The 27,747-nt window shown below is 47.1% G+C and overlaps 1 protein-coding gene across 2 annotated transcripts in view; it reads right to left on the minus strand.

Moving 5' to 3' along the window:
* Nucleotides 1-27,747, minus strand: part of Myo16 (myosin XVI) — a 537,302-nt gene that overhangs the window by 66,844 nt on the left and 442,711 nt on the right. For both annotated transcript variants that reach the window (XM_046454924.2, XM_058582735.1), the window contains exons 28-31: nucleotides 24,597-24,699; nucleotides 8,268-8,364; nucleotides 3,656-3,902; nucleotides 1,509-1,777 (exon numbers count right to left, since the gene is read on the minus strand). In XM_046454924.2, coding sequence (XP_046310880.1) covers nucleotides 1,509-1,777; nucleotides 3,656-3,902; nucleotides 8,268-8,364; nucleotides 24,597-24,699 — 716 coding nt within the window. The remainder of the gene's footprint in view (nucleotides 1-1,508; nucleotides 1,778-3,655; nucleotides 3,903-8,267; nucleotides 8,365-24,596; nucleotides 24,700-27,747) is intronic.

A 27,747-nucleotide genomic window follows, 5' to 3' on the forward strand; every position in this document is an offset into this window, starting at 1 on the left:
GAAGCTCTGCACAGAGGTCTGACGGCGTAATGGTGGTGACTGTCTGTAGCACTCTCCAGGGGAGCACACTGCCGGCCTGTTCAATAGGAGCTTCCCCCTGTGTGCTGCACATTAGGGCAGCACCCGACTTCCTGGGAGGAAAGTCCTAACTCTCTCTGTCTCTCTCTATCAAGTGGCGTCAACTGGGAAGAATGTCCTCAGTGACCCCTGGATGTTACATTCCAGCTCTTGCTGTTGCCTCTGTTACAGGATGCTGCAAATAGGTACCATCTCTGCTCACCACAGAGGTAGGACACGGGAATTTCTCCTACACCTACACCTAAGTGTTGCTGTTACATGATTTGCACGTTAAAACAACTTTTTTCCTTGGTAGTTAAAAATTCCCCTAAATATCGATTCTTTCTTACAGTCACGAAGGAGAAGTAGTTCAAAGAAGAAGCCAGGATGTTCCTGTTGCTTAAGGCTTCTGTCCCATGGTCAGAAGCCAGGGCCACTTCCAGGATCCTGCATCTTGTCCCTAAGTGGAGCATATTGTTTTGCTGTGTATTTGGTTATGCTGTTTTGCTATATATTTGGTTCATCTTATTTTTTTTTTAACTAAAGGAACTGTGTTTCAATTGTGTTCAGAAGCTGTTTCCTCCCGAGATCTACTCAGTCATTTCATTTAGAATCCTGCCTCCTGTCCCTGCCCTCACTTCCACCCCGGCACTGGCACTAGTTATCTCTGTCTACAGCAGAGGCCTCTTGCTAAAATCCTCATGCATTGACTTGCTTACTGTGTCCACATCTGTTCTTGCTTGTGGAACGTAGGCTCCATGAAGGAAGATACCATACACGTGTGTGCAGAGAACAACGGGGCCCAGCCCACAGCAGATGGTCAGCCCACTGCTGTTCCTGAATGGTCTGACGAAGAGCACTTCCTGTGTTAGTCACAATTCTAAACATGAACAATTAAGCCATAATTGTAGCACATGCTAATAATCCATGAGAGATTGTATGGAGAGTACACTGCAATTACCCCTTTTTGCATAAATATTTCAAGACCATCAGTGCAAAGACTTTTTTATCGAGTCTCAGAAGTTTTTGTTTAACTGAATTTCATTGCAACTATTCTCCTCTGTGAGGTTGCTTCACTCACCACATGAAAAAGTGGGCTTAATTTTTAATTAGACTGTGAACACAGGAAAGCCCGATGCATTTTTTAACCTTTTACTTAGTGGAAATTTACATGGAGTAGCGACCAACTTTTTGTTGGTTCTGCCTTGAGGCTGCAAACTCAATGCAGAGGTGGGGCCGGGAGTGGAGGAAATGACATGTAAGTAGCTTTTCCCTAAGAGGCTTAGAGATTGGAAGAAATATTATTTATATTTAATGATTAAAGGGCTGCTGGCAAGCCAACAATTGGATTTATTTCTATTAAAAATACATGAGGGCCACAATAGCGCCGTGGGGCGCTCACAGACGGAGGTCCGTGAGCCAGGCCCGTCTTTTACGCTCACCCAGCTGACCTTCGCTGGCTGTGTCCTTGGCCGCTGAGAGGCAGGCGCTCACAGCCTCGTAGGAGGCACTCAGACGGGTGCTGGGGTCCCTCTTTGGCTTGGGCGGAGGCTGTTTCCGTGGCGACGGGAGGCCACTGCTGTCATCCACGCTGAACACTGAGTGCAGTGATGGAGACCGGATGGATGGTCCAGCAAGAGCCTGGGCCAGGCTGTCCACCGCCATGGGGATGGGGACCGAGCTGGAGTGGACATGCCAGGACCCACCCTGGTCTTCAGCTCTTGGAGGAAACAGAACACAAACAGCCTCAGAGAGAGGCTCGGAGGTTATTATTCAGCTGACAACAAGGAACCTGCTCAGGCTGACCGAGGAGGGCTCCTTCCAGACAGCCATCATGCTGGGTCTGGAGGATGAGGGACAGGCTCTTCCAGAGCCGCCGCAGCCCACCTGCTGTGATGAATGGGCACGCAGCAGGGTCCTCAGGCTGCTTCTTGAAATTCTCAATTCTCCCGCAAACCAGCTACTTAAGAGGCTTCCCATTCTCTATCAGGCATTCAGTGAATGAATTTTTCACAGTCTGATTCTTAAGCAAATCAAAAACCCAGAATTTCAATCTGAATGGTAATTTCTGGGAAATCCATCTTAATAGAGAGTTACTGAGGCATTGAATGCTGGGAGTTCATCGTCCTCTCCCTCTGAAAAACCAGCACACACGCTACTCAAAACCCTCAAAGACCTACACTCTGGCCCCACCTCTCTCTCTCTCTCTTGCCATTTAAATTCTACCAGCAATTATTTAATTATGCAATGAACTATTATTTGTCCTATGACTCCATATGGATGTCTAGTGCCAAGCAAACTGCTTTTATTCAAGAAATAGACAAATGCTTCTTCACTTAATTTTATATCAGGCAAATAAATACATAATCAAATTGAGAAATTGGGGTGATCGTTTAGTTCCAGCAGGGAAAATAACAAATATTATTCTGGAAGTCATTTAAAATTAATAGTTATCTGGTTTAAAAAGTTCCTCTGGCTTCACATGTCAATGTAATCATGTACTAGCAAGATGCCAAGGCGTTCATCTCACAAGGAGTTCCCGAGCACTTGCTTTATAATTACATCTTTCTGTGGCGGAACACCAACAGGGCTGGAATCTTCCACCAGGCAGAGCCAGCCGCCCATGTAGAAAATGAAGTCGCTGGAGATGACAGTGTGGCACTCAGTGGATAATTTGTTTTCCCTGTAACGTTTAATTACAGTTTTCCATACAAAGGGAATTTTTTCAGTATTTAATCATGGAGATATTTGAGGCTAATTAGCAAGAGACACATTGCCATCTCCTTTTTAACAAAAAATCACTTGACATAGGCAGTCATGGCAAAGGAGAGCTGCTTTCAGAGAGAAAGGAGATATTACCAAGTTCCCCTGGAAAAATGAACACCTCTCTGACCATGAATTGGAAAGTCATTCCTTTCTGCCCTCCCTGAGGGGTGCTGTGATTCTCAGGTGTGCTGTCACCCACAGGGAGGGAACAATCATGAAGAGTTTGTGTTTCTATTCCAGGCTCAGTGTCCCAAGTAAACTTTTAAATGAAAAGCTTTTTTTCTAAAGCTTTCTTTATTGGCCAAGAAAATATGATTGTTTACACAGGAAAATATAATATGTATAAGCTATTTACTGAGTTCACTAATTTTATGTTTTTAGAGTGGTATCTCAATTGTTTGCTAAAATTTCCAAAAATTTCTATCAGCCTTCCATATATATATATATTGCCATATATATATATATACATATATAAATGTACATATATATGTGTGTATGTATATATGTGTGTGTATATATATATACACAGACATATATATATATATATATATATATATATATATATATATATATACCACACTTGTCTAAAAATAAAAAAAAAATCCAGCTGTTAGTTTTTGCTATTGATTTTGCTTTAAAACTTAGACCTCAAGGCAGTTTAGCGACAGAAGCACAGCAGAGGAAGCAATAACAATTTCATATGACTACAGCATCTAGTTCCTGAAAATAAAGCACAGGACAAGCATTTCTGGGATTGCGGGGGGTGTCCATCCTCAGGACTCCCGTGAGTCCATCACCGAGGTCACTGAAGTTGTAGACTACCTGCCTTTACCTTCTGGCTCCTTCCTCTTGCTTGCTCCTGGTAGCAGGCTTCTCTTTATGGTAGGGACCATTCATTTCCTTCCGGAGCCTGTCATTCTCCCGGGCGATGTCGGAGGCGTTCTGAATGACCAGGGCATCATAGGCTTGCAGTGCCCTGTCTTCTGTGTTCTGCAGAAAGCTCTTGATGGATGTGACTTCTTGCTGTTTGATGCTCATTCTCTGAAGCAGGTGTTGGCGTGCTAGAAACCCTCGTATGACTTCATAAAAAAAACACAACCCTGGGTCAGGGGACAGAACATGAGGGAGGAAGCCCAGACACAACACAAACAAGAATCATGGCTGCAAAATAAGGTACGTTTAACCCAGGAAAAGAACTTACTAAGCATTGCCATCTCTTATTAAGAAGGATATCTGAATTCAGTAATGACCACACTCAGGGTAACCATCCTTGACCTGCTTGAGGGCCTGCGGATCAAGTGGGTAACACAGCTTTTCCCGCATTGTTTTTGGTGACACAAGCTGGATGCCAGTGGGCAAGAACCAGCTCCAAACTCCAGAGCATTGTGGGAGCAGCTCCTACTACACGGTTTTGGGATGTCTTGATTTCCTTCCATGATATCAAATTATTCCAGAAACATCAAGGTGCACGGAGTTAGTTTTTGAAATATCATGCATATTTTATTTCTAGGACCTTGATTTAACTCCTGGAGAAATCAACACAGTGGGAAGTTTCTAGAAAGATTTTTGTGGAAATAGGGGACATCCCTCCTGCTATCCAGAAAGGAAGGTGGGGAAAAAGGTGTAAAAACTTTGAGTGAGAATGCTTTGAAATCACCCACATGTCAGTAGCCAGTGTAAGAATTGAAAATAAAAATAAAGACCCCCACTAAGAGGCACCCACATGTCTCAGGCAATCTATTGCATCATTTAATGCTGAAAAGAAATGATCACATGGATCATTATGCCCATTTTGGACACAATGATAATGAAATTTCCTTAGTGTCACTATTTCCTGCTGATGAAGACCACCAATGAGAGCAGACTGCCTCTGAGGCCAGTCTCCATCCTTTCAGCTGCAGTCACAAAGATGTGACTTGTGGCTCTCCAGGGGTACAGATCATCAAAGTCATGGGAAGCATATCTTCAATCAATAGGAGGAAGGACTTTCTGACAATAAGCACAGGGTAGAGAGGGACTGGGCTGCCTAGGGAGCTGGCTCCCAGGCCCTGAGTGTGGGCAAGACGAGCACAGAAAGGCTTCCTCTTGGGGCTGAGGGACAGGTAAGGGCCGTGCACAGGGGCAGGCTGTGTGGTTCCAGGTAGAGTCTCTCAGTTCCTCTGTTGCCATCCCTTCTGACTCTCAGTTTCTAAGATTTGAAGGAGCTGTGGATGAAAGAGGACCACTAATTCCAGGGAAAACCAATGTGTATGGCAGACACTTTCCTGTTGTCTTCTGGGGAGGCAGATGCTTATGGAAGGACTTAAAACATTCCCAGGCTAGGAAGCAACCAACAGGGTCAGTTGAGAATTCTGCTTTGATGCCTCCACTTGTTCAGGCGGTGGAAGCTGAATGGAACTATCTTCCAGTTAGGAAAAGAAGACACAGGCTCCGACATGGTAAACCTTTCCTTTCTTTTCAGGTGGCAATACTAAATGTTGAGTTCCTTAGGAATGCAGCTGCATGGAGTTAATTGTAAAACCCTCATGCTGAACTAATGTAAGCAACAAACAGTTAAACAGTGAAAGGTGCACCAGACTTTCAGGATTGTAACATGAAATGAAATAAAAAGTATTAAGCATGTCATGGGTGTAGAGAAGAGGGAAGACCTTATCTTGACCTGTTCACCTGCTCTTTCTTGTTATATTTAAAAAGAGATGGGGGAGGGGTTGACTTTTGGAGAGTGAAGGTGAGAGTGTATTCCAGATGTCTCATCTCTTACAATAAAAGGGAAGATGCTCGTGGATATGACAGATGCCTTTGGATCTCCTGAAGTACAACTCTCCACTGGGTTCACATCCCACTCTGAATGGACTGTCCACATCCAGAGGCCTCCACTTTCTCTTCAACTAGTGGCCTTCTAACACCCTTCAAAAATGTTATACCAGTTGCTAAAAGTCAGAATCTTTAATAAAAGACAGTTAATGAAAATAAACTTGCCACAAATGGAGTATGGTATATGTTGTCCTCCTGACAATTCCTAAATCCTTCCTCTTTGGACCAACCATGTTGAGGTCTTCATTTATTCTACTCATTTTCATCCATAATAAGAGGAACATACTTAGAAAACTTCCAGTAGGAACAATTTGAAATTACAATGATTAAAGTTAAAACTAAAATTTATAGCTTTCTTTCCTCTAGACACTTGCAATTAAAAAAATGGAACTCCTTAGAAACTGGAAATGACTCCAGATTGTATAAATTTTGAGTAAACTTAATATCAGCAAAAAATATTGAGGGATGTTAAAAATAAAAATATAAGAGATTCTAAGAGATGTAAAAATAAAAATCAATAATTAATGCTTTGCCTTTAACAGCCCATAATTTTGAAAGTGCTTTCATATCCATTATTTCATTTATGCTGCATGGAATTATGTTTATTGCCCTGACGCCATTTTCTAGACCACTCTCAAATTCTCTTTAGAAAGGTGACCCCCAAAAATTGGAGTTTTTGCATTTCTTCTGCCCTGTGTCAGTTGTGTTTGGCACTAAGCAGAAGGGGCATTTCTGCTGGGTGTCCCAGTGGAAGACAGGGCACAATCCCTCCAGTTATTCACGGAGGACTTCCTGAGCATTTGGGACGCCCTCTCTGAGCTACACTTAACATATTAAGTGGAACTTTCCCTGTCCTGGTTCTAGCTGTGGCAGCAAATACAGATTTGGATTTAACGCATGCAGGTGGGGCTGGGACGCTAGCTTTCTAACTGACCCCCAGTGAGGTAGCAGCTGCAGGGGCTCAGAGATCATCTGGGTTGGTGCAGGGCAAATAACACCAATGGGGATGGCCAAGGAGGACTTCAAAACTGACCTGTGGCCCAGCCCCTGCCCTGCCCCAGTGAGGGGTGACGTTACAGGGCAGATTATCATCTGCAAAGAGAAGATGCATTCTGAACTAAGAGGTAAGCACCAGGCCCCTCCTCACTGAAGGCTTCCACTACCCCAGGCTGGACATGTGGCTTCAGACTCCCCAGAGAGCTTGTTGTATTGACAGCTGGAGTTGGGTGGACAGAGGTGGGCTGCAGGTCAGGAAGGGTCAGGGTCAGCTGCCACTGTGGAGATGTCTGAGCACCTGCTTCTCAGGCACAAAGGGGGTTTTCAAGAAAGGGATGCTGCTGAGAGAGAGGGCTTCTGGGTACCCAGGGGCTGCGGGCTAGTGGCCCCAGGATGGGTGGAGTGCTCCTGATTATATGACGGGCCTCAGCAGGGAGAGCAGTGTGGAGTCACACTGTGTCCCAGGAAGACCTGTCCTTCCCCTGCCTTCTCTTCCTCTCAGCCGGGAGGATCCAGAGGCACCCAAGTACACAGGGAGTGGGAACACACCCACAGTATCATGGAATGTTCTGGACACACCAGGCCTGAAATGGCCAAGGGGGGTGTTTTAACCTGGATAGAGTTTTGGGGTTTGGATCATTACTTGACTGGACCTGTTGAAGGACCAGCACATAGCAGGATTTCCTATCATCAGAGATCCATGGGGCCCATGGAAAGGTCTTCAAGGATCAGACCCAGACACATCCCACAGAGGAGCTGGGGGGGGGGATTAAACAGTAAAGCTGAGGTTGGCACCCTGCCAGGCTCTGTGTTGGAACACCAGTTTCAGATAATCACAGAACCAAGTTCATTGTAAGTCATACCAAAAGCTAGCATACAGGTTAACTTCTCCCTCCTTTGCCCCTTCTAAGCAATTAAACTATTAAACACATTGAAATTTTAAAAATTTCTACTAAGCATAAACATTTTATAAGAGATGTGTGTTTTTTTAAATTGTCAATTAGATTTTGTTAGAAAACAAATTCTAAATAGAATGTATCCCAAAGCTATAACAAAATAGTTGCTATCGACTATTGAAGATACTATAGATATTATCCCTTCATAAAGGAAAAATGAGTAAAAAATTTCCCCAAGGCTCATGTGGAGTCTTGGAAAATGTGGCCTGGCTAGTTGGCTGATCCCAGTTCTCCAAACTGGCACATTGGTGGCCCCCACTGAGATGGCTTGGGAATGTGGCCCTTTCTCTGCAGCTAAGTGCCAGATGGAGGGTTCTTCTCATTGAAGATTCCAAGGTACAGTCTTATTGCCTTGTGCTTCTTATAAGGGTCATTAATCCTGAACAGCTGTGATAAACAACAAGGTGTATATTCTCTCCTCCAAATTGTGATTGGGGTGAAAACTGAATACAAAGTTTCACACAAAGGCTACTCAGTAGAACACCAGCAGTGTCTATAAAACCTTCAAGAGGAGGCAGGTAAGTACCAACTGGGCCACTGTGCCTCCCCGCCCCCACTGTAGTGTTGGGGACAGGGTGACCCGCTGCGGTGTGGATGTGACTGACATTTAAACTTGGGTGCACCGAATGATTTTGAATTCTGCGGCTCAAGGGTCTGGAGAGCTGGAGTGACAGTTACCTTTCTGGCAGGTTATGATGCTCCTCTGCAGCTGCAGGCAGAGACTGTGGAGCTGGTCGGCATGCCCGTGTTTCAGGAACACCTTGTGGACTCCCACCTGAAAGGCAAGCAGTGGGAGATGCTTACCAGCATGGAGAGGACAGTGATGGCGGGCAAGCGATCACAGGAGATCAGCACGGTACTGATGAGGTGGCCTGGTGCTGGCCCTGACTCTGCCTGAAGATAAAAGAGCCTCGGACTGATCTCCGTTCACTGCTCCTTGGGGATGCCTCCCTGCTCCACCCAAAGCAGGGAGGCTGAGCCGCGTAGAGGAGAACAGACCCGTGAAGAGACCAAAACTAAACATAAATCTGACACCTCGATTGTTTCGTTTCAATTATTTTTCCCACTATGCCATGAATTACAATAAGTGGAATCTTTATATGTCTGCAATTATTGATTTCAGCACAGAAGTAAAAAAAAAAAAAAAAAAAGACCCTGGAGAGCCTTGTCTGAGCACCATCTCCTGGGCATCTGCACAGACAGGAGTTGTGTGATGGGCAAGCTCCTCCAGAATTCTAAAATAAATTTCAGCATGACATCAAATTAGTTTCTATAGAAAGCTCTAGAAGCATCCAAGCTTGTCTGAATATACCACCATTAGCGAAGATAACTGCCACAGAAAATCCCCATAACCCAGCATGGAAAGTTGACATGCTCACAATTTTAAGACTTTTCTCGTGCCCTGTGCTTCTTTCCTAGGAAATGGTACCTCTCCTGGCAGGCGCTCCTTGGGCTCTGAGGGGAACGACTTGAATAAAGGCAGAAAAGCCCCTGGGATCTAATGCGAGTGCCAGGGAGCTGGCAGGTGACACTCTGCCCAGTGGGGAAGGGCCCTGCCTGCGGGTGCTCCCAGGCACATTCTTGGCACCTGAGGCAAACACGGTCAGAGCTACAAGACCGAAGGTGTGCCCTAGAGCAGGATCTGAGCTTCACTGTGTTGATGCCTGGGCTGCACCAGTGTCACAACTACACCCAGGTGTGCACGCATCTTCACACCACCAGGTCCTGAGAGGGCTTCAGAGCGTGTGCCCAGGGATGCTCAACGAGCCTCTTTGCTGGGAAGCAGTTGACTGCAAACCCATTCTTCACAGCCCACCTGTCCATCTCACACGCCCCTTGGCCACAGTCTTGATGCTCAGGACTGACTGCCAGAGACCGTGGCCTGAGCCTGGCATCATGCGGTCAGGCTGATTATGTAGATGTGTGGGGAAAGCGCACGCTACTGGCCCATTTCAGAGCACTCTGGTGGACTAGATGTGCATCTTCCTTCAGTTTTCTTTGAGCTGGCTGAAATTGGAGGCATAGGTGGGTGGCTACTGAGTGTTGTTACTTTTTTCCTTCTTGGATTGCCATTCTCTCTCCCTAGTTATGTTCTATAAAATTTGTGGTCTTTTTTTTTTTCTTTCCGACTATCAACTTATTTTGGCAGTCCACAGGAAGAATAACTGGTCCTGGCTGTGAACTCTGAAGACACATCTGTAGGCCAGGTGGAGGGAAGGAGCAAGCATATCACTCTGCCCATCACTGACCGTGGGAAACTGAGTCCCCAGGCAAAATGCATACAAACCTGGGTTCCAATATGAAATTCCAAAAGCATGAGCCAGCAACACTGCATGCTATGTGACGGACAAGTCCTCCCCGAGTTATAAAAATAAATTCTGGCATAAGATCAAATGGGTTTCTATGGAAAGCTCTAGAATCATCTGAACTTGTCTGAATGTACTACCATTGATAAAGATAACGGCAACAGAGGATTCCTAAAAGCCAGCATGGTAAGCTACATCCATTCGATTGATTTCACAGTGACTGGAAGGAGGTGACGTGGAACCAGCTGCATTCCTCAGTTAAGTGGAGACCCTTGCAGGAGGGCAGCTGGACAAGATGACTAAGGTTTCTCCAGGGGGCATTTCTAGCAACCACTCAGAAAACCAAACTAGGTTCAGATCAAACATTGTGCAGGCCTGGTGCCAAGCGGGGGTGGGAGAGAGGGAGGCTTGCCCTCAGGGAGCTCCCAGTTTCTTGAGGAGGGCTGGCAGTGAGAAGCTCCAGCCGTAATACAAGCCCAGTACAATGCCTGAATCATGTGCAGGCAGTACAGCATTTCAGAGGGGGCGTGGTCAAGATGTGGGCAGCTAGGATTCTCGGAGAACTATGCTTAATAAGCGGGAATTCTCCAGGGCACCTTGGGAAGGCAGAGAAGATGCATGTGACACCGAGAAAGAAACATGGGAAGGCAGGACCTCAGCAGGACAATGGTCCAGGCATGGCTGTGGACAGTAAGGAGAGACAAGGCCACCCCTGGGGGCAGTCCAGGAAAAATGTGGAGAATTTCCTTGTGGGCAATCAGGATATGCTGGAAGATTTAAGGAAGATTGGGTCTGAATTTTACAAAAAAAAAAATTGATAAAGTTCTGAGACTGGAGAATGGACAGGGGCTGAGCTTCAGGAGGCTTGTGGCCAGGCACAAGGTGGCCCATGAGTGGTATGGATGTGGAAGTCCATACCGCAGGCTGCTCCTGCTGGCTCTCAGGGTGGAGCGGGCACTCCTGTCCCTCACCAGGCTCCACACCCCTCTGCTGGACTCTGCTGCCTTCCACAGGGGTCCCGAGCATCTGTGAGGGATCACCCACCTCTCCTATTATAGGCCTGGTGTAAGACCCCGTAATAAGATTAGATACATTTACAGCCCTGCACATCTGGACCTGTGTCTGAAATGCACCAGGCATAGGGAGTGGGAAGGGTGGACTCAGATTGGGCAGGGGGAGAAACAGAAGAGGAATTACAAAGGTTTTGCATGAGATGAGTCAGAGAGGGATGACGACACCACCTAGGATGAAAACAAGGTGCAGGGAAGCTGAACTCTTAACCAGACCCGCAGTGTGCCAGCATCGCAGCCTGGGTCGTGGAAGGCAGTCCGCAGCAGGGGAGAGAAGGAGAGGGGTGTGACGAAGGCCCAGCAGCGCCACAGCCAGAGGTCAGAGTGGGCACCAGCTGGCCCCTCCTCCTCTAAGGAAAAGGAAGTGAGAAAAAGTGAGACCGCATAATAGAGCATTTCCAGGAAAGAGCCAGTTTGGGGTTCAGAGGAGTCAGCTGCGGTAGGAGGCGGCCCAGTGGAGAGGATGCCCTGGACCTTCCCACAGGGTCAGAGCTTTCCCGGCATCTGTGGTGGGAAGTTGGCAAGTGGATGCAGGTGGTGTCCCAGGTGGGTCTACATGGCTACAGAGCTGGGGTCCTGCTGGGTATCAGCAGGAGGAAGGTAGGTGAGTGCTAGGGAGGGGCAGCAGGGAGGGCAGCCCTGCGCCCGTAGCTCCTGTGGGCTTCAGGTGTCCTTGCGCCCATTCACATCTGCCCTGCTGAGGCAAGGGCTCCTGGGTGAAGAGGGGACCCTACCATTGAATTCAGGTGGCTTTTTAAAAACCCTCATCCACTAGATGAGCTCATGTGGCAGATATCCCATGAGCCACTTTGCTCTATAGTCTTCTGCACTCTATAATTTGTGGATTGGCAAATATTTGGAGATGTTCTTTGAGGTGTTTCTTCTCTCTTAGGAGGAGGGATTAGCAACCGATGAGTATTTTTGAGTTTGCTTTTCAGAAACCCTTCTGAACTCGGTCCTGTACTTGCACTGATCCTTGTGATGAATGAAGACACAGGAGAGTGAACCCTCCTTTCTGACCACGTCCTAGGGTGCTACAGGGAATCTCGTACGTCAAGGTCATCCTAACCAGACCAGCCAAGGGTTCGGGTTTGGATGCACGCTCATGAGAAAGTACGCTTCTCATCAACCAGGGAAGAGGGGAGGAGATGCTCTCCACCAAGACTGTGCACTCTGGGGCAGAGCGTTCTTATCTGAGATCCAAGTGTAAATGTCGCTTCGACCCAGGGAAGAGCAAGCCATCTGTGAATCACAGACATAGCTATTTCATTAGAAACCATTAGGACTTTTTTTTTTAAGTGACAGATTTTAAAGGATTAAACAAAATTGTCATTGATGACTTCCAAAGCTCCAACTATTGCTACAGTTTTCAGGGATTTTAAGGAGGTGTAGGCTGTGGAAGCAGACAAATGTAGGCGCGGGGTTGATAGGGTGTGGGTGGACGGGGGCTGTGTTAGCAGAGAGAGATCAAGGGATCCTGCAAAGCACTTCTTACTCTTCTTTTTTTTTTTTAAGGACAATTTTTAAGAGTACAGTGTGTTTCTGGCAGTACCTTTTGAACAGCGTTTCCAAAGAAAAATTACAGCTATTATTCTTTGATAGTTTATATGATGCACAGTTTTCTCTGCCTTAATGAAATTGGGGAAAAAATGACTAATGCAGAAATAATCTAACATATTGTTAGTACAGAACAGTACTGTCAGCCCTCATTGTGTTATACCCGTGAAGTCTTCCAGATATATGATGACACGTATATTATCTGTATCCTATATTTGACTTCATTTGGCACATTTGCTTGCTGTTCCGAAAGACTACAATGAGTAATTGTCTCCCTTGTTGGTGAGCTGAGGAAGCCAGCTTGGGTCATGCAGCTCTGCTTCGACCATAGAAGGCTGCACCCAAAGGACAGAAAGAGTTCTAGTTTATGCACGAGTGATTGAAAAAAAAATTATTTTGAAATGATGGTAAAATTTCTCCCAAGGAACTATACCCTCAGAGGAGACTAAAAGGACTTAGCACCCACAAAGGGGAGCAAAGAAAGAGGGTGCCCACACCCCAGACAGTCTCAGGTCTTGGAGGGCACCCGGCTGCCTCTGTGCTAAGGAAGAAGGAAGGTGATGTAGAGAAGGTGTTCACACAGCACGTCAGGGCCCGACGGGAGAGTCATGGGGACTCCCAGAGGAAAACGGGGATACTCTTGATACTGGACCGTCTCCAACTGCAACATGCATGGTGACCTCCCGGGGTCTCCTTTACATACAGGCTGATGCAGTAGGTTGGGACTCCACTCAGAATTCTGTTTCCAACAAATGATGAGGCCGTGACTCGGGTCTGCAGAACATGCTGCTGGGTCACTCTCTTCTCTTGAAGCTCACCTCCTGTGACAAGCTCCCGGTCCCCTCTTCTGTGTCTGCCACCTGTGTCCAGTGTTTGTCCCAGGTGCCTACATTTTTTTGCTTCCTACTGAAATGTTAGCCATCCTCAGGGTTTTCCATGAGATCCTCCCCTTACTTCCCTGGAGGAGCCCATTATTCTAAAAACTTTTGCTACAAAACACTCGTAAGTCTATAGGCCCATCTAATTCCTGGGCCCAGCCCTGTGCAACTAACTCATCTCCTACTGCACACCCTGGCTTCAGCGTTTGTCGGCCGGGGCCTCCTGTGTTTTCCTCTTCCTGCCAATAGGATTCTTGTCCTGTATTCCTGCCCCAGTGATGGAGAGGACCATCTCCCTGGACGCCCCTCATGCACCTCAGTCCCAAGATATTTACCAGGACCACTTCTCCTCACAGCTCTCCACCCATCCCTGCCCACGGCTCCTTTTCTGGGCTAGTGGAGACATTGCCACTCAGCACTCAGCCAGGACCCTGAGTGTCATACCAGTCTGTCGGCCCCTTTCCTTTGGGCCCCATTAAGTCATAATTCTATTGATATTTCCAGCTCCTGGAATTGCTTTCGGGCTTCATGGGGATTCCACCTTAAACTATCTTTAGGGCGACCTTTCTAAACATTAACCACATTATGTTATTTCTATTTTCCTAAAATTTAGATATGTTAAAGTGAAAGAAATTAAAATAAATGTATTAATAATGGAGAAGGAAGAATTTCAAAATTATTTGTTACGACTTTTAGGACTGTGTTCAGACACCTTTGAAATAGCTGTTAGACTCTATGCCATGGTCCTTTTGAGGCCCCCCCCTTTCATTCTCCTCCCCTCTCCTTTCCCTTTCTCCCTCCTTCCCTCTCCCCTACCCTTTTTCTTTCTTTTAACTCTGCAATTTTACTTAACATGAGATCTACCCTCCTAACCAACTTTTAGGTGCACAATGCTGTACAGCAGGTACCTAGAACTTACTGAGCACACCTGGGCTCACCTATGCTCAGAATTCATCACACGGGAATCTGTTTTTTCCTCTGGATCCACATATGCCATTTCTCTTTCCTTCAGTTCCTCTTTCTGCTCCTGTCTGCTGGGTAAGCCCTTGTTCATCCTTTAAAGCCCACATGACTTAGTGAACTCTCAGCTCCGTTTGTACCTTGTAATAATAAATTCATTTTATTTGGGTCACTAATGTACCATATATATGTATATGTATATGTATGTATGTGTGTGTGTGTGTGTGTGTATCTGTAGTATCACCGAATCTTGGTGTTGTCATTACTTGTATAGCTGTTCTACTATTCAACTTAAATATGAGATATTTATGCCAAAGGACAATGTTGAAAACATAAAGGTCACAATTTAGATATATTAAAGTGAAAAAAAAATAAAATAAATGTATTAATAAGATGGAGAAAGAAGAATTTCAAAACGAGTGATTCTGGTAGACACCAGCTATATCACATGAGCTCAGATATTTAAAAAGTTGTTCATTTAAAATAAATCTTAATCACTTTAAATCTTGTAAAGCTGTTTGACTAATTTATTAAAATGAAACTAATGTGATTCAATAAGTAAAGGTATTAAATTTCACATTTCATAATTTCAAATTTCTAGTACACCTGGCCTATAGGATTATTGTAGACCCAAGTCCAGAACTTAACTCATTCTCTGTTCTTCACCTGTCCTTTGACTCACCTTGAACAATGTCCCCAATTTACTAATTTTCTAGAAATTGTGATGATTGTGTGTGGCCTGCAGGCTACAAGGCATGCTTCTGAGGTCAGCCCTTAGAGCCCTCTGTAACAGGGTCTTCACAGATCTCTGAAGAGGGGTCTCCCTCTGCTCCACTTTCTATCATTCAGATTCCTGCTTGCAGGAGCACCAGTGGAGGGCTCCTCCTGCACTGCTGCAGGGCCTACACCTGGTGCAGCGGATTGCTGGCCCTGGCTTCACACCATGGTGGAGTTATGTTAGATGGCCTCCCTGGGTGCTTGCACTATTGGAATGTACTATTAATCCAGACTGGATTTTAATGAGAATCATCTCATTGTGAATACTGTTTCTTTGCTGCAAACAAAACACTTTATTTTCATTATTACTGGTCAGAAATTCATCTAAATATTTTTTATCTCCCTTACTCTGCAAACCTGAGCATCCCTGTGGCAAATGCTTTGAGTGTGACAGGACACACCTGGTCACAGCTGCATCAAAGTGGTCAACCTCTCGCTGCAGCATTAGCATTCCAGAAGGATGCCCCTGCACCTCTCAGAGTGCCCTGCCCATGGAAATCTGCTCCCAGCCTCTGAGAAGCAGCTGAACAGTGCACTCTCACACCACCAAACCCAGCGTGGCCGTGTGTTCCACGCACAGGACTCTGCCCAAGTTCCAGCCATTCTTGGCCCTTCCTCGCACGGGTGCATTTACTGAGGCTTTTCCTGATTTTCCTGGTCTCACGTTTGTCCATCTGTCATCCTTCATCTCTCTGCACTGTACATCCGTACATCCATCCATTAATTCATTCATTCATAATTCAAACGTCTGGCCATGCCAGCCTCTAGGAACCCAGGGATGAGCGGAACACGGTGCACCGTGGCAAGAGCCAGGTAAAGAAAGCATCCATTCAACCAAGACTCTCCTCTCCAGGCCGCGTTCCCATTCCCCCGACCCGAGGCCTCCGTTCACTGAATTTCCAGGGGTGCCCACTGCCCCGTCCATTTTGCTGTGATCACAGCAGGTCACATTTTCATGGTAGCTCTGAAAACCTAGGAAAAGGAAATGTTTGTGCAGCCTGGTTCTGAAATGTCTGAATGTACTTTTAAACATCCTCAAAGGATACATTTATACTAAAAGGCAAGTTCTTTTTGTTATAAATAGACTATTCTTGAAGTTTAACTTCAACACAGAGAAGATAATTACAGCCACACACATCTCATAGAGTACTGTATCTTCTGGTATTTGAAGAAAGTGGTTTGGCTTGAATTACATATAATTATAGGTTTGGAAAAATTAATTACTCTCACCTCACAGTGTGGCCTGCACAGCAGGCAGGGATGAGTAAAAAGCACTCTTTTGAGCTTGTTGAATCAGTCACTGTGCCATTCTATATTACCTCATTAATTATGGGAATCGTATCGATGGTGGTCAAGAGTGTTAAAAACTCCCTGTTCCCAAAGACACATTGTAAAAATCAAACCAAAGCCGCGCCTCAACGGGACCATGAGCTTCAGAGTCAGAGGACCATGCACGTGATGAACTAAAGGATTCATTTACAGGGCACTCTTAATCTTCATCTCCAACCAAATGGCCCCAATAATGTAAATAATTACTACCTGACCTGTGGAAGGGTACATTAACAGGGGATTAGGGCGGATAACATAAGTGCAGCCGCCCGCTCACGGGGCCAGTGTCTGCACCCAGGTCACCTCCTGCCCTGGCACCCACCGTGCTCTGGTGGCTTGGCTTTCCATGTTTGCTTTCCTTCTAAACCAGAAGGCCTGTGGCACTTCTCCCTGGTGTCTGACTTCCATGCTTGTCCTCAGGCACATTTTTAGATACTCAGAATTCCTTAAATGACTTGCTGATCTTCCAAACCCGAGTCTGGTGGTGCGACTGCGTTTGATTTGAAACACGCCATCCATCTTGGTGAGCTCTCTTTCCCTTTCCATCCTGGAAAGGCCGGGTCTTCTCCATCATTCAGAATTCCCACGCGATTTTTTTCAGCAAATTCCTTTTTGTTAAGAAAAGCTTGAGTATATTCCTAACCTGCACTAACATTTTGGTTTGAAAAGAGACTCTGCTGTTCCAGTCACTGAATTTTCACACTTGTGCTTGCTTACTAAGGGCCACCAGCAGTGCTGTCCCCTCCCCTCCCTGCCTCCCCTGCCACCTCTGCTCTCCCCACCTCTGCTCTCTCTTGCAGTCTGCCAACTGGCTTCCTGGCCCAATTCTTATTTAAATATCAGCCTGCTCAAAGCATAACTGTCTTCTCTTAAGCTCCTCCGTAGCTCCCCAGGGAACTGCAAAGGGAACTTGGTCTCACCAGGTCCCCTGCTGCCCCTGACATATTCTCAGTGGTGCTTCTGCCCCAGTGGATGAACTGGGTCTTGATGGGCAAGATACCTGAGCTATTATAAGACTTTTAGAGCATAAGAGGGGATCAAAAATACTTGTAAAAAATAAACCTGGAATTGGGGAAAGTACAGAGGGGATGGGATTGATGGGCATAAGAGGAACAGCATTTTTGAGGTGTGAAGAGCCGCTTGCTGCCCAGTAGGATGGATGTTTGAAAGATCAATTATTGTAATAGCCAAGGTCATTTTGCCTCCCCAGAACTAAATTCTTTAGTAAGTCTCTCATTAATTTTTCTCCTTTGTAGGACAATTAGTAGAAAAACAAGGGCTGAGAATCTCTGCTCTCCAGCATTATTCCTCCCACCACACCAGGTTCTCTGGGCTGTAGCCACCCAGTTCCCTGTGACTGCCTGCATCTCAGGTATCAGCACACCCTGCTCCTCCCCGGACTCAGCACCAGTCTAAATGGATCTGCCACCACGTGTCCCTGCTGCTTCCCTGTCTGTGTGGATCCTCATCTGGGTTTACTTATTTCCCCTTCCCCCCACGCCCCACTGGGCTGTAAGGCATCATAATCACCAAGTGTAACTTCAGAAGCATAAAGGCACTCAATAAATGCTGCTGGATCAGTCGGTGAGTCTGCAGGAGAAGAGATTAGATGGATTTCTAAGAGATGAAACTTGGATTACGCAGTGCCACGGTTTTTATTTAGCAATTACTTAGTGCCAGATAGTATTCTAAGCCTTTTGCATAATGAAGCTGAGATGAAAGCTACAAAGTTACTTTAGAGGAAGAAACTGTCACACGTCACCCAAACTTGACTGCAGATGCCTTCATTTCCAAAGGGAAAGTGTGATCCCAAGCAGGAGGTTTGCTCATGCATGCATTCATTCAACAAGTACTGGCTGACTGCCTAACATGTGCCAGACTCCAGGGGTCGTGACAGAGAAGGACATGCGCACACACATGAAAATGTATGAGATCTGTCCTCACAAAGCTCTGGGTGAAAAGGGAGAGAGATGGGTGACCTGGGTTACATGCATGTAATATGATTTTTAAAAGCTGAGGAGCGAACACACCAAACTTCCTTCGGTAGTTTAGCTCTGAGAAGTTTGTGTTTTCTTCTTTAATTTTTTTCTATTTTTAAATTTCTTATTAAGAATACCATTTTTCTAAAAAATTGTGTTGATATATCTGTGCATGGTATGTGTTCAGTATGAGCAAGAAAAGAAATTAAAATATACGCATACATGGCAATTTCAGTTAGAGTATACATCATTTCACGAGATACCCTTATACCCCTAATGTTTACTTTTTTGACATTGATAATTCCATAAAAAGAAGGAATATGAGGGAAAGGATGATTTCATGGGCTATTTTCTGGCTTTATTACAGTTGATTTATGGAGTGCTCCCGGAGTAATAAAATAAATTTATTGTACTAATAAGAGCCAGGGCCCCAACACAAGTGTCTCCTCTCAGAAGGTGCAGAAGAGCAGGGGTGGTTAAAACTGCAGCAGCTTTTGCTGCTACTTTTATTATCTTTTCTCTACTGTACTACTTTAGACTAATGAAATAATAAATCCTTCGTCCAGCTGATTTTATTTAAGGTTATGGTAAAATGTTAATCTCGTACTTCTCAGCACCGTGCAAGCAAATCCTTTAAAGATGGCGTATTTCACCTTGACACATAATGAAATCTAGACCGTCCCATGAGAGTACAGGAAGACAGTGACGATGATGATCGTCGTTAGTGAACCCACATGCATAGGAAAAGTGGATCTCATTAAAACACGGGCTGGTCGCGGTGAGTGCCTGTGGTTTCCTCTTTAGGTCCGTCTCTCACACTGTGCGGCTGCACACGGGGATCCACCATGGCGGCCGCTGGGGTGCAGAAGTCCTGTCTTCGTCTCTTACTCCAAGTGTGTCCTCAGAAGCATCCCTGGGCCTGACTCATTCTTCAGTGACAAACATGTTATCCAGGGTGGACTCTGAACTGTCCCTCTGCCACCTCTGGCAGATGTCAGGGGCACCTGCCTCACAGGGGCTGCACAGGATGTCCCTTTGCCTGTCCACAGCTCCCACCCCAGGGAGTGGTAGGAACCCACTTGTAACCTCAATGGCAAGTGTCCCCCTGACTCTCCTTCCCCATCTGAGCTCCCCCCACCTCCCTCTGCGCTCGCTCACAGCCTTGTTCTGAGCGGCACCCCTGGCAGCGCAGGAACCCGCTCCGACAGATTTGTTTCTCTATCCGTCATCCCTCCAGATGGCTGGAAAATGAATATAGCATTCAAATAAAACCACACAGCAGAAACCGTCCTATAACCAGTCGATGCACAGAAAATGTGTGAAAATCAGATTATACCACTTATTTTTCCACTAAGAATGAGTCTCAAAGGTTTTCATTTTACATAAATGACATAACATGCACAACAAGCATGCTCCACATGCAACCCAGAGCCTGCTGAGCACCTTCCTGCTGCTCCGGGCGGGCGGAGCAGAAAGCCCCGGATTAAAGACCAGGGATCCAGAGGGAAGACCCTCAAAGCCACTTGAAATAGCCCTGAATTAAAAATATGTCTATGTAGATAAATAAGATCTGATGACGACGATGATAAAACAAACAGTAGATGTTAACAAATAGCGGCTTAACTGTTTCCAAACTATGACTTAATTCAAAGTATTTGGATCATTTTTCCACAAATGAAGTGATTCATGGACTGTTTCATAAAGAAAAATATATCTGGTGGAACAGAAAACAGCCCGAGAAGTGAGTCATGTAGATTCTATTCAAATCATCTCAAGAAACTTCCATTTCTCCCGAGCTAGCCAAGTTCCATCTTGCCAATCAGGACACAGCCCTCCTCGTCCACCTGATCTGAAACGCACCGTTCCAGTGCCCACATGGTAGGAAAACAGCAGGATGCCCTCCTCGCCACCACGGCCTCTGACTTTCTTTACTTTTTTTAAAAAATAAAAATACAGTGGAAACAACAGTTTTGGATATAAGAACAGTGGTTCCCGGAGTTGGCCAAGACCTGTGGTTCCCCGTTCCCACCCCGTGAAAGAGGCCTGAGGGGGCCTGGAGAGGTAAAGGCTGGATGCGTGGAGAATGGAATGGAAATTAGCTGTCGGAAGGCAAAGTGCTTTGGAGCAAAACAATGTGATTTATGTTTTCTTTTCCAAAAATGCTTAAAATGTTTAATTTGGTCTAATACAATAACCTACAGTTAAGGTATATTTATGGAGCAATTATACATTTTAAAATTGTTTTTAATCATGGAAGTAATGCATTAATACAATTAGAAACGTAGCTATAAACAAAATTTATGTCTGATTCTCAGCTCCAAAAAAGTCTCTAGATATTACCAGTTAGGTTTTTGTTGTGAATTATACCAGATTTTATAGTTTCTGAGATATTTATGTATCTATATAAAAGGTGGAATATTGTTGGTAGCTTCCTATTCATAAAGATAGGCAAGAGTCTGTGCTGCGTCCTTCCGTCTCCGTGGGTAGAAAGATGGCCGGCCACCCCACAGACAGGTCCCTTCTGGAGAATCCCTGGTGCGAGGGGAGTCCGTCCTTGGCTAGATGTGGAGGAGGCTAAGGAAGGTCCCGGGGCTTCGGGGAGAGCGAGCAGGGAGGAGAGCACAGCCCCACCTGGCGTCTGGGAGTCCTGGGAACTGGCAGTGAGCAGCGCTGGTGCTGGGAGCTACAGAGCTAACCACACAGTGCAGTGAGACTGGTTCCAACTGCCTCTGCTCAGCAGGGCCCGCGGCCCTAACCTAGTGCATCTCCACCGTGGATCGCCTCCCCCACTTGCTTGCTCTAGGCAGCCAGGTTGGCTCTGAAGGAGAGTTGATATCCAACATCACGTGATTGCAGTCTTCCTCTCCTCTTCCCCCCACTCCTGGTCTGTCTTCTCCTCCTCCTCTCCTTTCCAAAATACATCTGGGAAGAAGTGTACAAATGCTCCGTGCTCCCGGCTGGCAGCTGGGCTAGGGAGGTCCTGATGGGGTCAGCCTGCACAGGGAAGTAGCCCGGTGGGTTTCCCTCCTGGGACAGTAAGCACGAACCAGACCACCACGGGGCAGGCCACCCAGGTAAGCGGGCAATGCACAGGTGCTCCAATCAAAGCAGAACTGCAATGGACCCAGGCCTTTCGAGTTCTGGAATTTGAATGGAATGACTTCAGAATTGGCCTCTGGTGAGGGTCTTGTGCTGTTTGTATTACATATCGAGTTAAATGCAGAGGAAAGAACACAGCACAGGAAGAGTCACATGTTGGCCTTGACAAAGTGGCCTTCCCACAAAGGTGCATCTCAACTGAACTTACTGCTTGGGTCAGTATGCTGGTCCCCAGGACGAGGGCCCTTGGAGGCTCAATTTCCTCGTATCTGAACTGGGGTCAGAACTACATAAACTGCCTGCTTTCCTTTCTGCGTGGAATTGCTATTAGGCTCACATTAAATAAAGTTAGGAAAGTTCTGGCTAGTCGTAAGACCCGTGTGAGACCCGTGGGGACAAGAGGCATTCTGATTTATGTGGTACTGAAGTTCCTCTAGCTGACTCCAAACTCATGAACACATGAAGAGTGAGTGGCACGCACAGGAACACACGCATGTGCAAAAAGTGGGTAGCGCCTGTGGGTCATGTGTGAACCCAACTGGGGACAGGACGTGTCTACCCTCACCTGGGACAGGAGACACTGATGTCTGTTTTTGTCACAATGTACAGACTGTGTCACTGGGGAGCTGAAGACTTCAGGCTGTCCTTCAACAGGGTCTATTAAATTAGGGAAGGATGACAAAATTTCCAAGACTCATTATAATGGCAATAAAAGGATAATGTTTTTATTTAAGAAAATTGAATCTCTAGCTAAGACCATAGGCAGGTTCACACAGGAAAAAAAAAAGATTCCAATCTCTTCTCTCCTCTAGCATTGCTTTTAGAAATATAGGAAAGAACAGCCATTCATCTTATGCTAAGCATAAAGGGACAAGGCCTGAGCACTGACTAGTAAACAAAAAAAACAGCGCGACCCCTTGGCCATTTGGCAACAATGCCACAGGTACAGCAGCTGTCGGTCACCACCTGCTGCTGCCTCAGGCAGATAGCTCCGTACTCAGGACAAGGCGGAATGGAGACACAGCAGCACCTTGCAGTGATCCCCACATCTCAAACACAGGCTCTGCTCCTGAAACTGAGGAGTCTGAATGCAGGGTCAGGAATAAGTGATTTTTTTTTTGAGAAAAACTACTTTGCTGTCTATGTAAAAGTGAAACGTGAATGAGCTTTATTTCCACGAAGTCCATTACTTTTCTCACGGCATAAAGTCTATGGGAGGACACGGGGCACGAGAGCAACGTGATCTCTGAGTGAACTCAGGACTCTCTCCCTCTTTCATCTTGTATTTTCAGCCTCTTTGTGTGGAATTTAAAAACGAGGAGGAAATGGATTTGTGCAATGAAATGGGAACCCTTTCCCATTTTTAAAATCTTGATGTTCTTTTTCGAAGTTCTTGTGTGCGTTCCAACTGAATACCATCCTCAGCTGCTATTTCAAGGGTCCCAGCACAGACACAGATCTAGAAGGAGCGACGGCTGCCGGTGTGCGCCAGTGTCTCCCAGCCTGCTCCCACAGCCTCTTTCCAGTGAGCTGCAGGGAGCCCTGCTGAGGGGCTGTGGTCAGTGCCCACCACGGTCTTCATGGGAGATCTGCTCAGGATTCCCTTGCTCTCCCCGTATGTGTGGAAATGCACGCATACATGTGAAGACACATACACAGACACACTCTTCATTTGTGTGTATTCTTTAAAAGAAAAGTGTACGATAAGAAAGCCTTGGTGTTACGTTATTCCGGAACCATTCCTCCACAATCGCTTATTAAAAGATTCCAGGGATGAATCAGTTGAAGTGACTCCAGCTGCCTCCAGGCTTGGAAATCACAGGTCTGTGCATCCCACACCGTGTCACCGCCTCGAGTGTGGCTCACTGACATCAGGCCCGTTAGTAATCCCCCTCCTCCTTCCTTTTTTTATCCACGTTGGCACTGTGTGCCTCTCTGACAACCACTGAGTGAGTAAGCTTCCTCCTTCAGACTGTTATTTAAAGTTCAACTTCCATTATCAGTGAGAAAAAAGAAGAGCAAAGAAAGGGACAGGGGGAACAACGGAGTCCTGACTCAGCAGCGCCCCACAGCAGGCTCTTGGTCCTCCTTGGGGACTGATGAGTCTGCTGTGACCCTGCAGTAGTCCCTGCCTGTGTCCATGAGCCTGCACTCCAGGACCAGCTGCTCGCACCCCTGAAGCGAAGGCCTGGGTTTGGTCTCCTGAATAACCATAGGCTTCTCCTTAGAGTCGCTGGGCCTATCAACGGTCCAAGGGGCTTACGTCTGTCTCCCAGTAGTTGCTGTCTACAAAAGCAATCAGCTGCCAGCCATGCTGCTGGCCACCTATGCACCTAGTGGTACTTCATGGCCAGACACTTCCCCACGGCCCCGGTGTCATGTCCAGGATTGCTCTGACTTTACCTTCTCCTCTCAAACCCCCTCTTCCTAAAGGGAGTCAGGGTGAGATTCTGATGCTCTTTGAGTAGTCACACAACACCTGGAACTGTCCCCTCCTGCCTCAGGTGGGCATGCCCCATGTTACTTTACTTCTGCTGGCCTAGTGGATGGACCTGGGCTCTGCTCCCCAGGGATCCCAGACCACAACCAAATGCTCCTCATAGTGACCCCTCTGCTACCAGCGAGACCCAGGTAGGCAGCTCCACTCCATGGCCAGTGAGCAGCAGGGCCAGGCAGAGGGAGACGGGGAGGGCCTGAGCCGGCCTGCAAACCCTGGCCTTGAGAACGCTTGTGAGGTCTAAGCCAGCAGATGACCCAGCGCCTCGGTGTCTGGCTTCTCTGAAGTTCCTACCGCTACAGTTCGGATGTTGTACATGCCCCCAAGGCCACGTGGAATCTGGGCAAACAGAGGGCCACCCACTGTGGCTGTGACCAAGTCTCCTGGACGGCCTCATGTGCTGGGCGAGACGCCACACCCCTGCATCATAGGGAGCTGTTCTTATCCACGCATCCGGGAGCTCGTTTCCGACAGAAAGACCCCGTCGCCCCCCGCAATGACCCCCTCAGTCCTTAAAGTCCTACCCTGGAGATCCCCAGCTTGTTGGCCACCAACCTGCCAGCCATGTAGTTGACACTGCTGGAGAAGAAGGCGGCACCTCTCCTCTGCGGGCTGCTCCTCCTTCTCACGCAGGAGTGTATCCGCCAACGGCTTGTACCTGTCAGAAGCAACAGACACAGGAAGAGTGACTGACGTGCAGCGCAGGCGACCACACTCCTCAGGGTTGTCTTCCTCACGTCACTGCTCAGCTCCCTAACAGTCCCAGGAACCCAAGTCCCCGTCCACTGCACACCCACCAGCCAACGGTGAACAGCTCCACCATCCAGAGGGAAGGCGAGTTTTCAAATGAGCCAGAAATATTTTTCAAGCCTTCAATTTATGTTTGGAACTGTCAAAAGCAATACAGACCATTAATTCAAAGAAAATTTGAAGAGAAAAAAATCATTCTATTAGTTTTAATGTAACATTTGATTTGCTCTTTAAAAATACACATTATAAGAATTTTAAGTATCTTTCTTATGACCACTTGAGAGTGAATCTAGCTGTTGTTAGAGTCCATAGTAAAGAGACATGAAAATAACTGCCAATCCCATTTAAACAAGAGGTAGAACAGCTTCCTCCTCATATATTAGGGACTGGGTATTTTAAATGTTCTCAAAGTACACTGTCTCAAGTACCTCTGAATAACTGACTTGCATTCCTTAGCTGAAATTTGCAGCAACATGATAGTTTTACATAGATTTTTCAAAAATGACTTTCAAAAGTATAGCACCCATTCAAAAAAGTCTATATAAAACTTCCTCTGCACTTATGGTATTTAACCTGAACTATAATCAAGACTTCCCAGGAAGAGGAGGAGGAGGAGGGCGGGGAGAAAGAATATGAAGAGGAAAGAGGAGGAGGGAGAGGAAAGAGGAGGAGGAGGAGGAGGAAAGAGGAGGAGGAAGAGGAAAGAGGAGGAGGAGGAGGAGGAAAGAGGAGGAAGAAGAGGAGGAGGAAAGAGGAGGAGGAAGAGGAGAGAGGAGGACGAAGAGGAAAGGTGGGGAGGAGGAGGAAAGAGGAGGAGGAAGAGGAAAGAGGAGGAGGAAGAAAGAGGAGGAGGAAGAGGAAAGAGGAGGAGGAGGAGGAAGAGGAAAGAGGAGGAGGAGGAGGAGGAAAGAGGAGGAGGAAGAGGAAAGGTGGGGAGGAGGAGGAAAGAGGAGGAGAAAGAGGAAAGAGGAGGAGGAGGAGGAGGAAAGAGGAGGAGGAGGAGGAAAGAGGAGGAGGGAGGAGGAAGGAGGAGGGAGGAGGAGGAGGAGGAGGGAGGAGGAGGAGGAGGAGGAAAGAGGAGGAGGAGGAGGAAAGAGGAGGAGGAGGAGGAAAGAGGAAGAGGAAGGAGGAGGGAGGAGGAGGAGGAGGAGGGAGGAGGAGGAGGAGGAGGAAAGCCACAGCTGAGCAGCAGCCCGTGCACTGCATCCTGTGGACTCCTGTGGGTCTGCAAGCTGATGGGGATCAATGCCTACACTGGGACCTGTGTCTTCTGTACAGTGTTCCAGGGCTGAGAGCAAGGACACAGCAGCAACTCTGACATCTCCTAAAATGAGTGCTCAGCTCCCTCTGGGTGGTCAGGACACAGGGCAAACCGCCTGTACCTCTTGACTCACCGCTTCCCTCTGAGTGGCTGTGAAGGTAGGGGACGTGCACCGTGGACAGCCATGCCAGACCCCTGTGAATGGCCTTACCTCTGCAGTTCTGCAGGTGAGTGAGGGGCCACACCTGGGGCCCTGCTGCAGTAACCAGGTGTCTGGCACACAATGCAGGCTGTGGACTGAATGTTCACCTCCTGAAAGTCACACTCACCACCTACCCCTGAGGACCTGGCATGAGGAGGGGACTTTGACTAGTCATGAGGGTGGGGCACTCCTGAATGGATCAGTGTCCTTAGCAGATACTGTAAGGACCAGAGTTCCCCTTTCCCCACATGAAGCTGCAGTGAGAAGATGCTTAGTCTAGGACTTCCAGCCTCTTCCGTGTATGCAGGCTATGGAAATTTGTCATCGTGGCTTGAACTGACCAAGATAACACCGGGTGGACTCTTCAGCAGAAGACACTTCTTATTTCCTTTCTTAAATTCCTAGCGTTGTCACTGAAAGCTCTGTATACGATTTTTCCTGGATGGAGAATCTTCACCATCTTGCTAGTCATAGCAGACAACTCCACCAAGGTCAACAGCAGCCCCCCCTGCTCACAGAGAGGCTTTGCTCCCATGTCACTCTCACGGTGTGGGAGGACATGACCATAGCAAATCATTCACAACAGAGCCTGGACACTGAGCCCATGCCAGAGGCTGGGGCAGGGACCCTCTTGCTCATCACTTTGCCCACACTGTGCACACGTAAGTGTGGAAGGCTGAAGCAGCCAATCTGGACTTCTCATGGTTATTAAGAACGTGATTTCTTATACACGAGGCTTTCAGGGTGGCATCTTTGTTATATCCTGACCATACTGTGGTGGCTGCAGAAAAGAAAGGGAGATGTCCAGGGTGTGACAGAGCAGAGCGAACAGGCACACTGAGTGTGTGAGGAGGGTCAGGAGCTGGGGTACTGCACTGGGCAGTGGGGACCACCAGATGATGCTGCCACGTGACAGCAGCACGTCTCTGAGCAAGCCTGGGTGATGTTGGTGGTGTTGCAGTGCCTGAAGGGGACAGGCGATACAAAAGCACAGGATGTCTGAATAGGAAAGAAGCCGGGGTGGGAGCTGAAGTGAGGCTTCGGGCTCTGCCTTTGCTGCACCACTTCTACGAGGCCCACGCCAGTGACCTAGAGGCGATTCTCTGCCTGTCCTCACAGAGAGGCTTTGTTCCTATGTCACATTCACAGTGTGGGAGGACATGACAATAGCCCGGGATTCTCTGGATACATCATCTCATCATTCTCTGGATGAGATGCAAATTCCATCCTTCCCGACAAACTCCTATCTGTCCTCAAAGTGCACACACTGCTCCAGGGTCAGTGACCATCGTGTAGATCTCATGGCGTCCACCTCTGTGTGCAGCAGGTGCAAATGGGCGACGAGAGGCCATGAGCTTGGACAGGGGACTGGAGGTTGGGCAGCGGCAGTTCCTGGGCAGGGAATGAATGCCAACACTTCTGACGTCACCACTCATGCTCTGCACAGAGGCAGAGAGCCTGCGTGACAATCCTACCTGACAGGAGAGGGTGGG

Source organism: Marmota monax, unplaced genomic scaffold, assembly GCF_021218885.2.
Source record: "Marmota monax isolate L192 unplaced genomic scaffold, Marmota_monax_Labrador192_F-V1.1 WCK01_AAM20220418_F8-fsc00026, whole genome shotgun sequence".
NCBI lineage: Eukaryota > Metazoa > Chordata > Mammalia > Rodentia > Sciuridae > Marmota > Marmota monax.